This window comes from Hordeum vulgare, chromosome 4H, assembly GCF_904849725.1.
Source record: "Hordeum vulgare subsp. vulgare chromosome 4H, MorexV3_pseudomolecules_assembly, whole genome shotgun sequence".
Taxonomy (NCBI): Eukaryota; Viridiplantae; Streptophyta; class Magnoliopsida; order Poales; family Poaceae; genus Hordeum; species Hordeum vulgare.
In genome coordinates, this window is record NC_058521.1 from 594,128,162 (window position 1) to 594,141,673 (window position 13,512).

The 13,512-nt window shown below is 50.5% G+C and overlaps 1 protein-coding gene across 1 annotated transcript; it reads right to left on the bottom strand.

Moving 5' to 3' along the window:
* Positions 1-5,283: 5,283 nt before the first annotated feature.
* Positions 5,284-8,433, bottom strand: LOC123449869 (probable receptor-like protein kinase At5g24010). Its single transcript, XM_045127222.1, has one exon. The coding sequence runs from the start codon at positions 8,124-8,126 to the stop codon at positions 5,505-5,507; it is 2,622 nt and encodes an 873-aa protein (XP_044983157.1). The 5' UTR covers positions 8,127-8,433; the 3' UTR covers positions 5,284-5,504.
* Between the last annotated feature and the right edge of the window lie 5,079 nt (positions 8,434-13,512).

Genomic DNA, 13,512 nt, shown 5'->3' on the forward strand with positions numbered 1-13,512 from the left:
CAAACCCTACGTATGAAAGGGTTTGGCGACATTTGGCGAAAACATGTAGATTGTTTTATAAAAAAGGTAGTGTCGGTATTAAAGTAAATGATGACGTCGGTCATTTCTTTCAGACACTTAAGGGACTTAGACAAGGAGATCCTATGTCACCTATTTTATTTAACATTGTTGCGGATATGTTGGCGTTAATGATCAGGAGGGCTAATGACAAAGACTTAGTAGGGGGACTAGCACCTCATCTAGTTGATGGGGGTGTCTCGATCCTACAATATGCATACGACACAATCCTTTTCATGGAACATGATCTCAAAAAAGCCAGAAACATGAAACTCATAATATGCTTATTTGAACAACTATCTCGGTTGAAGATTAATTTTCACAAAAGTGAGCTCTTCTGCTTTGGGGATGCACAAGCTGAACAACTCACGTATTATCAACTTTTTGGTTGTGAGGGTGGTAGGTTACCGTTCACATACTTAGGAATCCCCATTCATCACCGGAAGTTGACCATCAAGGAGTGGAGATGTATCGAGGATCGTTTTGAGAAAAAAACTAAGCTGTCGGAAGGGCAAGCTATTATCCTACGGAGGACGATTGGTTCTTGTCAACTCAGTGTTGACAAGTATGCCAATGTTTCTTCTATCCTTTTTCCAAGTGCCTGTTGGGGTGCGGAAAAGGTTGGATTTCTATCGATCTCGATTTTTCTAGCAGAGTGACGAGGTAAAGACTAAATATAGACTGGCTAGATGAGACATTATTTGTAGACCCAAGGATCAGGGAGGTTTGGGGATTGAAAATCTAGAGGTTAAGAACAGATGTCTGCTTAGCAATTGGCTATTCAGACTGTCTGTCGAATCACAAGGGATGTGGGTACAAATTCTAAAAAACAAGTATCTACAGCACAAGACCTTAGCCCAGGTCACCGTGCGACCGAGCGATTCACCTTTCTGGAAGGGTCTCATGAGGACAAAGGCCGCTTTCTTTAACAGGACTAGATTCGTCATTGGCAATGGTGAAAATACTAGATTCTGGGAAGATACTTGGTTAGGAGCGCAACCTTTGGCTCTCCAGTATCCGCAACTCTATAATATTGCACAGTGAAAACAGACATCCGTTGCGGCAGTGTTACGACAGACTCCTCTTAACATTCAATTTCGCAAAGCCTTGATCGGAAATAGATGGGTTAGACGGTTACATCTAGTCAGAAGGCTAATGGATATTTCCCTGTCTGATTTTCCTAACAATATTCGTTGGCGGTTGACCACCAATGGTACTTTCTCAGTGAAATCGATGTATGACCATATTATTGATACGTCGCCTATTCCAAAGTCTATGCATATATGGAAGGTCAAGGTTCCCCTTAAGATAAAAATCTTCATGTGGTTTGTTCACAAAGGAGTTGTTTTAACTAAGGAAAACTTGGCTAAAAGACACTGGAAAGGAAATAAAAGATGTAGCTTCTGTCAGACGCATGAGACGATTAAACACCTCTTTCTGGACTGCCCTATGGCTAAATTATTATGGCGCTCAATCCAAATTACATTCAACATTACCCCGTCTACTAGCATTCACGTGTTATTTGGGACGTGGCTGGACGGGGTTAATGTACTTTACGCCAAACTAATTCGAGTTGGAACTTGTGCTATTCTATGGGCTATATGGAACTGCAGAAATGATCTAGTTTTTAACAGAATGCATTATATTAACTTTTTGCAGGTCATCTTCAGGGCTACCGCCTTGATCCGCACGTGGTCCTTACTCACTCCTGTGGAAACCAGGAAGCCTTTGATTACTGGGTGTGTCCGATGGGAGATGGTAGCTCAGGTTATCTTCAACCGATATGGATGACGGCATGCTAATAGGATTGGATCATAGTCGTGTATACCGAGGGATATAGTCGATATTGGCGTTATGATCGCCGTGTAACTCTTTTTTTTGTTTTTTCCTTTAGATTCTCGGACTTCTTTGTATTTCGTTCAGACTATTTCCTTCTTAATAGAATGGTTGTATGCATCACTCGATGCAGAGACTGGGACGATGCCTCCTTTTCGGAAAAAAAAACTCTCCTTCAGTAGGAAAGCACCGGGTCTGAATGGAATCCCACGTCAAAGCGATGTAATTGCAAGGGATCTCACTATGAAAGTCGACCACATTCTTAAAAAGCACTCAGGCAAAGGAGTTAAGAAATTCAGGATTGAATTACACATTCCAGTTGATCTCTACTATCTTAATAGCTGGCTTCAGATTGCTGCTGAACTACAGACTGAGGAACTCGCCGTTGTTCTACCTTCAGCCTACAGTGCAAACTAGTACGATTTCCCGTGTGCACTTTTTGTCATGATGGGGGTAGAAACGCAATAGAGCATCTCTGCCTTGGTGGTTGTGCCTTCCATCCCACAGCTGGATTTGGTTACTTGAGAAAGCTGCAGCTGTTTTGGGTGCATTTTTTTTTATTATTATTTTTAATTTTTTTTAGAAAAAGAGGATGACCCCCGGTTTCTGCATCTGGAAGATGCATGCGACCATTTTATTGATTATTTCCGAGGACCTTACAAAGTAGTACAACAATATGTCTAAATCCACCATCTTGGCAACATCTGCCGTTACTTCTATCCATATGATGAAGGGGTGCAAGCTGAGTCAAATACTCAGACCTCTTACTTAAGCCTAACATCTAAAGCCGGAGGCCCCGACCGAGCCACATACCGGGTCGGGGACACAAACCGGTCTGATGCACTCACATGTGTCGCCGCCACCATCTTCCACCGGTTCATCTTCAGAGCAGATTGATGTGCCAGCCTTGGCAGGTGCCTCCGCCATCGACGCCACCATGACGCCAAACGACGACTTCCACCTACGCTAGTCCATCTCCAAGCAGCGGACGTAGATCCATGCTAGGATAGGGCCGCACCACCGCCGTCGCCCACCACCCACAAGCGCCACCCAGCCCCAAGGTTCCCAAAGCGGCGCCTTCAAGAAGGGAACGACACCGTGAGCGCCGCCGCCGCCCAACAAAGTTAGGGCTTTCGCCCGGGAGACCTAGGGGAATGGGAAGTGAGGGGATCAGTCCATACCGACGCCTCCAAAGAGGGGAACGCCGCCCTCAAGCGTCGCCGTCGACGCGGCCGGCCATGGCCGGTCAGGGATTTCGCCCGAACTAGATCCCCGCCACCAGCAGCGCCTCTTGTACGGAACCGACGACCCAAGGAAGCGCGGCCCGACCAGGCTAGCCCGCACGCCGAACATGGGAGGAGAGGATGCGCCAAATCGCGTGCACCGGCCACCGCAGAAGCCGCCGCCGGCCGCCAACGACCACCGGATCCCGCCGCCCACGCGGCCCGGACGCCAGATCCACCGCCCGCACGACTGCTAGCTTGCCGTGCCTCGCCCATGAAGCCGCCGCTCCAGATCCGGAGTTCCTCACGCAGACGCAGGGCAACCAAGGCCCTGCCGCCACGATCCTTGACACCCTGGGCTTGCCCGGCGGCTGCCTCACGCGGCGGCGAGGAAGGGAGGTGGAGGGAGTGGGGCGGCTAGGGCTGGGAGGGGGAGGGGGAGGGAACGGAGGGGGAGTTTCCCCAGCCGTATGCCCTAGGATCTTTTGGGTGCATATTACTGTGGATGAATTAGAATGCCTTATTTCCAATTCTTCTGCTTTGGAGCACTTGACACTCAAGTATTGCTATACGATCACTTACTTGAAGATACCTAGCCTGCTACAGCATCTCAGCTACCTGACGGTGGCTGCATGCCCTAATCTGCAGACGATAGAGTGCAAAGCTCCAAATCTCTCCACTTTTTACTTCAGTGGTAGACAAGTTGAACTTCTGTTTGGAGATTCAGTTCAAGTGAAGACCATGAGATTGCGCTGTTTTGCTCAGTGTAACACCATCTATAATGCTTGTGCCAACCTGCCATCCATTGTGCCAAAATATTGAAACTCTCAACATATCTTCTGTTAGCGAGGTAAACTGCAGAACTTTTGATTATCATATCATATATACCTCAGGATGTTACTAACGTGAGGCGTATTCTTGAAGGTGGTCAATACACCAATCGTGCCTGTAAAATTCCTCCGCCTCAAATATCTGTCTATTTCTCTTGAAGGAAATGGGGCTTTTTCCCCAGACTATGATTACTTTTCTCTGGTTTCTTTGCTGGATGCTTGTCCTGTCTTGGAAACTTTCAACTTGGTTGTAAGTCGCTCTTTCATCTTGAACCATGTCTACTGTCTAGTAGTATCTTGGGTGGTACGATCCAAGTATCTTGGTTTTCACATTGTGAGGGACACTAATTTTGAATATTGCGCATGCAGGTGTCACAGGATCGCATGAAACACAATTCGGTTCTTGGAGACCCGTCGTCACGTCTTAGGCAGATGCCTGAATACCAACACGACAACATCAAGAATGTGAAGATTACTGGGTTTTGCTCTGCGAAGAGCATGGTCGAGCTGGCATGCCATATTCTCGAGAATGCAACATCACTCGAGTGCCTTACTTTGGACACAATATGTGTTGCTTTCAGTTTTGACAGACACATTCACAAAATCGGTGAATGTCAGGCCATAGGCAGGCATATGATCAGAGAAGCACGTAAGGCGCTCTTGGCTGTCAAAAGATATATTGTGGGAATAGTTCCCTCCACGGTCAAGTTAAATGTCCTGGAGCCTTGCAAGCTATGCCATACTTTGGCTGCTTAGATGTGGCAATATCATACTACTTCTGTAAATTACATTGTGGACCCAACACTGTTGCATGAGTTGCCACTTGCAGCAGGAATGTCCAAACGGGCCACTTATGGTATAGCACCCGTGCAGAAGTATAGGGGCAAGCAATTATGGTATTTGGTATATAAGAGAAGATATCAGAAACTATTAAGTATTGTAGTTGTTGATATATTTTCTTATAAAACTTGGTAAAAATTTACATCATTTTGACTCGAGACAAAATTATAGGCCTTCTTTGGGGAGACAAGGGAGTATCATGCAACTGAGATGTGCTATGCAGTCATCCAACAATCTTGCTTATTTTTCTCCATGAAATTATTGTGTTTTGATCTTTATTTCTATTTTCACACATATATGCTGTGATTTGGTTCTTGTATTTTGTGTAATCAACTTTATTACATGTGCTGTGCTTGAGGTATTACTGTCATGATGTTTGATGAAAACCAGAAAATTTGGGTCTGGTATTTACGTGATGAAAAAACTATCAAGTGTTTTTTTTGGGGGCATTCCAATGTTTTTTGAAATGAAAAGCAGAAGCCTAAAAATCGCGATAGTAGTACATGGAACTGCAAATAATTATAGACAATTACACATGTTTGAGAGCTGTGTAGCACCAACAATGGTGCCCAGATGAGGGTTGATTATACTCATCGCCACCAGATGAATGCTGAATCGTGTCCATTGTTGATTCAGCTGTTGATTCAGAGAACATCTACTCTACTGGTACGGAATACAGATTGCAGAATTGGTGCAGGAAGTGGTGGATGGATGTGGATCATCGTCCCTCGCCGCGGGCGTTGAGCTGGGAGAAGACCTGGCTGTCGGCGATCTCGGTCATGCTGAGGCCCGTCTCGTCCGCGTCGTCCATCATCAGCATGCTCGTCGACGAGGGCACCCACCGCGGCACGACCACGTCGGCCGGGAGCTGCGTGGCGACGGCGCCGCTGTCCTCGAAGGCGTCCCTGTTGACGTGCGTCTCCTGCAGCTGGAGGCAGTACTCGAGGTTCCAGAGCACGTCGCCCATGGACGGCCGGTCGGCGCCGTACTCCGCGAGGCACTTCTCCGCCGTCTCGGCGAACTTGCGCAGCGAGTTCTCGTTGACCTCGCCGGCGATCCTGGCGTCGGCGATCTTGTCCAGCTTCCCTTCCCCGTGCATCCTGACGGCCCACTCGGCGATGTTGATCTGGTCGCGGTCCAGGCTCTGGTCGATGACCGGGCGCGCGCAGAGCACCTCGAAGAGCACCACGCCGAAGGAGTAGACGTCGGAGCGGTCCGTGAGCTGCTGCGTCTTGAAGTACTCCGGGTCCAGGTACCCGAAGCTGCCCTTCACCGCCGTGCTGACGTGCGTCTCCCCCAGCGACGGCCCGATGCGCGACAGCCCGAAGTCGGCCACCTTGGCGATTATCGCGGCGCCGCCGCTGGCGCTGCCGCCGCCGTGGTCGTCGGTCCCGAGGAGGATGTTGGTGGACTTGACGTCGCGGTGGATGATGTTCTCCGAGTAGCCGCAGTGCAGGTAGTGCAGGCCCCTGGCGGCGCCGATGCAGATCTCCAGCCGCTGCTTCCAGGACAGCGTCGGCTCGTCGGAGCCGTAGAGGTGGCTCCGCAGCGTGCCCTTCTCCATGTACTCGTACACCAGGATCATCTCCGCCTGCTCGTTGCAGTAGCCGATGAGCGCCACCAGGTGCCGGTGCCGGATGCCGGACAGCACCACGATCTCCGTCTGGAACTCCGGCAGGCCCTGCTTGGAGGCGCGCATGGCGCGCTTCACGGCCACGGGCGTGCCGTCGGCCAGCGCGCCCTTGTACACGTTGCCGAAGCCGCCGACGCCGATGAGGTTGCGGTCGTGGAAGTTGTCCGTGGCGGCCTTGACCTCCGCCAGCGAGATGTGCAGCTTGGTGCTCACCCTCTGCATCCTGGCGGTCGTGCCCTCGCTGGACCGGTTCGTCGACTCGTCCGCCCAGCCGGAGACGCCTTCCTGCGTGTACGGAGACCACGGAAGCTGCGTGCTCTCCTTATCCTCCGTCGACGCCGGCGGCGCCACCTGCCTCCGCTTCCTCCGCAGCACGACGAAAAAGCAGAGCACCGCGCACGCAAGAACGGCGGCGCCGAGCACCGTCGCGAGCACGATGACGATGATGGTTTTCTTCGTCAGACCGTGCGGCCTCGGGGAGCTCAGGTTGGCGGACTGCAGCTTCATGATCTCCAGCCCGTTGAGTATGCCGCCTCCGCTGCTTTTCGGCGACCAACCGATGCTGACGGTGAGGTTCCCGGCTCTCGGCGCCATGGCCGCGTAGTCCACGTAAAAGGCCTCGTTCGGCTGCCTCGCCCGATCCTCTGGCGAGAGGTCTAGAGTGGCAAGGGCTTGCGCGACGTAAACGTTGAAGACGATGCCAACACCGACGACAGAGCTGACCACCTCATAGTCACAGAAGTGGAGACGGACGAGGTAGCGGGAGCCTGCCTCCGCCGGGAACGTCCACGTGACGTTGAAGTTCAGGCCCGGCGTTGTCGCCCGCATCAAGTCTGTCACGTTCGCCGCGCGCTGCGTCCTGTACACGACGTCTGGTGCCACCTCCCTTGTGGTCGGCGGGTTGTAGATGATCGGGCTCGACGTGTTGTTCACAACCGACTGCCCGGGGGCGCCGAAGAGGTAGGGGCCGTCGGGGAGCCAGGTCCGCCACAGCGTGTCGTTCTCCCTGGTCACCATGGGCCCGCCGACGTTGAGGCGGTACACCGTCTCCAGCGCGGCGAGCTGCCACTGGGGCAAGCCGGTGCCCTCCAGGACGCCCACCGGCACCACCGAGGTCGAGCCGTTCCAAAGCAGCTCCGGCGGGGCCGGGAACAGCTCGACGGCATTGACGAACGCGGAGGAGCCGGCGTCCGGGCTGAACCTGACGGTGAAATCTCCCGACCGGCCGCGAGGGAGGAAGAACTCCTTGACGATGCCGTCGGCCGGCGGCGAGAAGTTGCGCAGCAGGGCGTAGGCGTCGAGGACCGAGACGGTGAAGCGCGCGGAGGAGAGGCTGGTGGAGGAGGAGGCGGGGACGAAGGGGAAGAAGTGGAGGCGCAGGACGAGGAACGACGACGCGCCCGCCGTGTCCGGGTAGGTGAGGCGGTAGGAGAAGTCGGAGCTGCCGGCGCGCGCCGCGGCGTAGAGAGGGGAGGCCGCGCTGGAGCTGGCGCCGGCAGACACCGCAGGGGCGCGTGCGGGCGAGAAGTAGCCGGCGTCCGGGACGAAGGTGCGCGCGGGGTTGTCGGACGGGAAGGAGATGTTGGCGCCCGCGCCGCACGCGAGGAAGATGGTGAAGTCCGGGGAGGAGGCGGCGAGGGCGATGTACGGGAGGACCGTGGGGACGAGAAGGAGGAGGAGGAGGGGGAGTAGGACGTGGACGGCCATTAAGGTCACGCGGTAGTGGAGCCGTGGCCGGGCGTGCGGGTGGTGGGAGATGAGGTGATCATGGGGATAACAACGAACGAGTGCGGCGGACGGTGGTGGTGGTGGAGGCAACACGGCGGAAGGTGCAGAGTGGTGTGTTGACTCGGGCAGCGGGAAGGTGGACTTGGACTTGGAATTGGCAGCGGCAACGATGGAATTGGTGTGCCCGTGTGTGTTTGGCAGCGGGTGCTGGACTGGAGTGATTGGGGCATTGAAAACTCGGGTTAATTCCTCCACTGGTCATCATCAAGTGGCACCCATTGTTTTTGGTATACTAGTTCGGAAGAAAATCCAAGGGGCACTCATTTATTCAGCTGAAAAGTACCCCTGCTTGTTGTTTTCTGGACATTTTCCCCCCTCCTGGATGATTGCTTGCTCTATGGTCGATGTTACTTGAAGGAAATGCTTCCTAAAAATCAATTCCTTTTCCTTGATAAATTGTTTTTGTTTTGATTTTGACTAATTTACTACTCACTCCGTCTCATAATATAATGTCAAAAACGATTTTATATTTTGATACCATGGAAGTAATATTTGCTGCAAAGATAGAATCTGTAGTGTATGTTTTACAGTATTCTCACGAAAAGTAAAAGCCAAAAAACATAAACCAAATGATTGGTGGCGACCAAGAAGCTAACAACGTCGAGTGTCGCGAAGCGTGCGATTCATCCTGACGCCTCCAGCAACCACGACTAAGCAGTAGCGCCGCGGCATGATTGATGGTATTATAGTGGCAGGTCATCGACTCGCTTCACCTTTTCACAAAGTGGGATGAGAAAGTGTTTATAAAAATAAAAGCAAAACAAAATGCCCTTAAAGTGGGATGAGAAAGTGTTTATAAAAATAAAAGCAAAACAAAATGCCCTTAAAGTGGGAACACACATATTTTAGAGTAAATTTCATTTTACCACTTAGTTTGAACTTTGTGACATATTTTATCTCATTTTAAAAAAAGTCGCTCTTTATACCCGAGTTGATGGTACACTTTACCCCCATTGCCCCCCCCCCCCCAATTTCGTGTTGAATGGGCGTACCATGTAGGCCGATTTTTCTTTTCCCCCTCTCGGTTCGCATTTGGTTTATTTATCTATTTTTTCCTGGTTATAGCTACTTTTGTCTCGGTTTAAAAGAGTGGGTCTTGCCAGATGGGATGAATGAAAGAAATCGAAAAGTATGTGGCTGGGTAGGGCATCAAACCGAAGATCTCCTTCTTCTGGCCACCTCAGACGCGCTGACGGGGTTATACATTAGGGGTAGTCCTACGGACCTGCATCACTAGGCCTACCTAAGACCCTACATGGACATCAGCGTCCCAAAAGCCATCGGTGCAGTCATGACCTCACTCGGACAAGCATATCTTCACTCGGACCGCACAAGGACACTCGGATCGTCTCGTGTCAGTCGGGTGTGCTCCGGCACTCGGACTGCGGCAAGGCGTGGGCAACGAAGGGACTGCAACGTCTACAGACTTAAACTATCACATGAAGTGCAGTAAAGACGTGTGTTCCCAGTAATGCTAGAGTTAGAACTGCCGTTACTAGTAACCTTCGTAATTATTAGCATTAACTCGCCCTTGTAATGAGGCTCGGACGGTCGTGGTGCACTCTATATAAGTCACCCCGAGCTCCTGACCGGGGGTTCAACATCTTGTACTATCGCATACCCCTTAAGAAAACATCAGCCTCAGGGTTCGAGACGTAGGGTTGTTACCACTCCCGAGTGGGGCCCAAACTCGTACATCCGAGTGAATCCACTCCGCCATAGCTAGGCTCCGCCCCTCATTCGTAACCCTGGTATTATTGTTACGATCATTCCCACGACAGTTGGTGTCCATCGTGGGGATGCGCGTTTAGCAAATACAACACAGTTGAAGTTTTACCTTTTTCGTCATCATGATGACACTCGGCGGAGAGATTCTCTTCGACCCCCTGAGCTTTGTCGTCGATGACTCGGCATGGTTGTAGGACGCACCGCTAGACATCGACGCCCTTCCCGCTCAAGGTACGTCGCATTTCAGCGCAGTTGCGCATGTGGTCCTGATCCGGCAGCCATCAATGCTGATGGGGTTGTACATTAGGGGTAGGCCTATGGACCTGCTTCCTGGGGCCTACCTAGGACCCCTTATGGACATCAGTGTCCTTAAAGTCACCAAGACAACCTCAACCTCACTCGGTTCAGCAACCGTCGCTCGGTCTGCCTGGAGTCACTCGGATCCCCTCGCGCCAGTCGGATACATCATGACACTCGGACTACAGCGAGGAGAAGGCACCGAAGAGGCTGCAACGGCTAACGACTTAACCCATCACATGAAGAGCAGTGAAGACTCACGTTACCAGTAATGACGATGGTTAAAGTTGTCGTTTCTAGTAACTTTCCCGTTTATTAGCATTAATTGCCTTGTAATGAAGCTCGACCGATTCTGGTATGCACTATATAAACCACTCCAGGGCTCCAGCTCAAGGGTTCAACACTTTGTAATCTTTTACACCCCATAAGAAAACATCAGCCCGAGGGATCGAGAAGTAGGGTTGTTACCACTTCCGAGTGGGGCTTGAACTCGTACATTACGAGTGCACCCACTGCGCCTAGTTAGACTTCACCCCCTTTGTTGTACCTCTAGGTACTATTATCAAGGTCATTCCCACGACAGTTGGTGTCCATCGTGGGGTTGCGTGTCTAGCCAATCCAGCGCAGTTGGAGATTTATCACACTTTCGTCGACATCATGACACTTGGCGGAGAGATCCTCTTCGGTTCCCTCGGCTTCATCGTCGACGACTCGCCGTGGCTGTAGGATGCGCCACTGTACACGACGCCCTCCTTGGATGAGGTACGTCATATTTCAACACAGTCGCGCATTGAGTCCTGATTCGGCAGCCGTCGGTGTCGTATCATTCGGCATCCCCCGCGTCCCGCTGATGTACGCCGCAAGCGCTCTGGGCGCTCGCGGATGCAACGGTGGATCAAGCACGCCATGGCCAATCAGGCCATTTCCGGCCAGGTGGCCATGCTCGGCTCCGATGAGCCCATCGTCAGCCTCTTCCCATCATCGAGCGAGGAGTCACTCGGCGACTCCGACTGCGAGAGCAACAGGGGTGCCGCCGAGGTCTTGATGGCCGACACCAACAGGGGAGGCAACACAGGTTACACCGCGGAGAATTCTCCCGAGCGTGACGGTGGAGAGCTTCACCACGGCGACATCAGCCACCATGTTCCGCAGCCACTCACCGAGCAACAGCAGGAGGAACTTCGGCGAAGGAGCGATCAAGCCCTTCGCACCCCCATCACCGACAACACCCCGGAGGAGATCACGCTGGAGAATGCGCGTTTGGCCAATCTGGCCGAGCGCAAGCGCCTCGAGCGACTTCAGCGGTCACTTGACGCTCGGGCCGCGCGGGACCAACCGAGCTACAGCCGTAACCGCAGGAAGTTGTTTCCGAACGACTGCGAGCGGCACGTCGAGGTGATGCGGACACCTCTGCAGAACCTGGCCGCCGCCACCTGGATCGCTGATTTCATTCAGCCGAGTGACAACGCGGTCGGAGAAGGCATTCGACATATTCAGGCTCTGCTGAAGACTGCCATGGAGCAGAATTCCGCAGTGTCGCGATCGCTTCCAAAAAGACGACCAGAGAGTTATATTGTGAAAGGATATCATCACTTTATCAATCAAAAAGTATTTACGTATTCATGTCGTTATGGTGTGATACATTGAAATATTATTATTACCGTTATGCTAGTGTTGTTTTGTTCATATATTGCTAGATGTGTGTTGTTTGGTTCATGTACTACATTTAAAGCAAAAAATATTGGGTGAATACCCAGCCTTCATTTCTTGACGCCACCACTCGTCAATACCCGTCCAACCATATGTTTTCTCAATTTCTTTCTCTTACCCACTTTATATTGCAATTATTGGTTTTCAAATATGCTATTCCTTCCGTTCCAAAATAACTGTCTCAAGCTCTAATACAATTTGAGACATTTATTTTAGAACGGAGGGAGTACTAGTGAGACCTTGATCATTGTTGTCTTTTACCAATGAACACGTGCATATGGTCTTCTACACCATTCAGGGCATACGAGACGTTTTATTTCTCAATTGCACGGTTCTTTGACTGGGAATACTTGCATCCTACACTTTTTCACGGATCAATAAACATATCCATGTCTTAATCATAGGGCGTCCAATCTTCTGCTCGTATTTTTTTTTATATTATTGTACTTTTGGAGTCATGCAAAGCAAAAAGGTCTGCAGTCATGTTATTAATGAATAAATATAAAGTGGGTAAAGCTCTTGTCGTGGGAAAATTTATCTTAAAAACTTGCAATTCCATTTTTTGATTTCTTTCTCTCATCCTTACAGGTAGGACCCATCCTTATGAAACGAGAAGATAAATAAACCACACAGCTATATTAACCAGACGCCAAGTTAGAGTGGGGAAACGCAGCATACGAGGCATGCCTACTCAGCATAAAATTGGAGAATAAAAACAAAATAAGGTAAAATGTGGCAAAACTCTAATCAATTGGGGGTATTATTGCGAATTTCCTAAATATGGGGTAAAATATGTCACAAAGCTCAAACCGGGGGTGAGGGGGGGGGGGGGGGTGAAATTTGCAAATTTTATCCAATTGCGAGAACTTAGTGAATATTTATCATGTATCTTAATGCAATTATTGATTTTCCAAGCTGCTACTCGTAAGACCTTGATCCTTTTTTCATCTTTTACCAATTCATGTGTGTATATGGTTTTATACCATTGATTCTGTACGAGGCTTTTTATTTTTTAATTACAGGATTCCTTGAGTGAGATTACTTGCATCCTACGCCTCTCAGAAATCAATAAACATACCCTTATCTTAATCACATGGCTTGTAGTCTTGTGCTCGTAATTTGGAGTCATGCAAAGCCATGAGGGCCACACTCATGTTATTAATGAATGAGTGGAATGAGAGTAAGAGCTCTTGGCATGGAAAATCTATCTTCAAAAGTTGCAGTTCTTGGTGAACCAAAGGTCGCGTGCTACTTTAGATTAGGCTAAACAGGTTAGGTGCCATACATGTATGTGTTTGTCATACAAACTAATTGAGGGCCCTTCTGATTCAAAGCATTTTCACATTTTTTCGCACTAACTCCATTCCGCCAATTAATTTTGGTCAAGATCAGCGATGGTCGTTCCACCGCCTCTCGAAAGATGTCTAGCCGATTGACGTGTGTCTTGCTAATTGTTACCCCGTTCTATTCCCACACTCCACGAGACAACACTTCAGTCATCGGGATTTTGGGAGGAGCCTAAACCTACACCCTAGGATTTCCACCGTGGCGCTTGCTGAACTTAATGGCC

Coding starts and splice junctions, on each gene's coding strand:
- LOC123449869 (XM_045127222.1), bottom strand. CDS start 8,126: ATGGCCGTCCACGTCCTACTCCCCCTCCTCCTCCTCCTTCTCGTCCCC.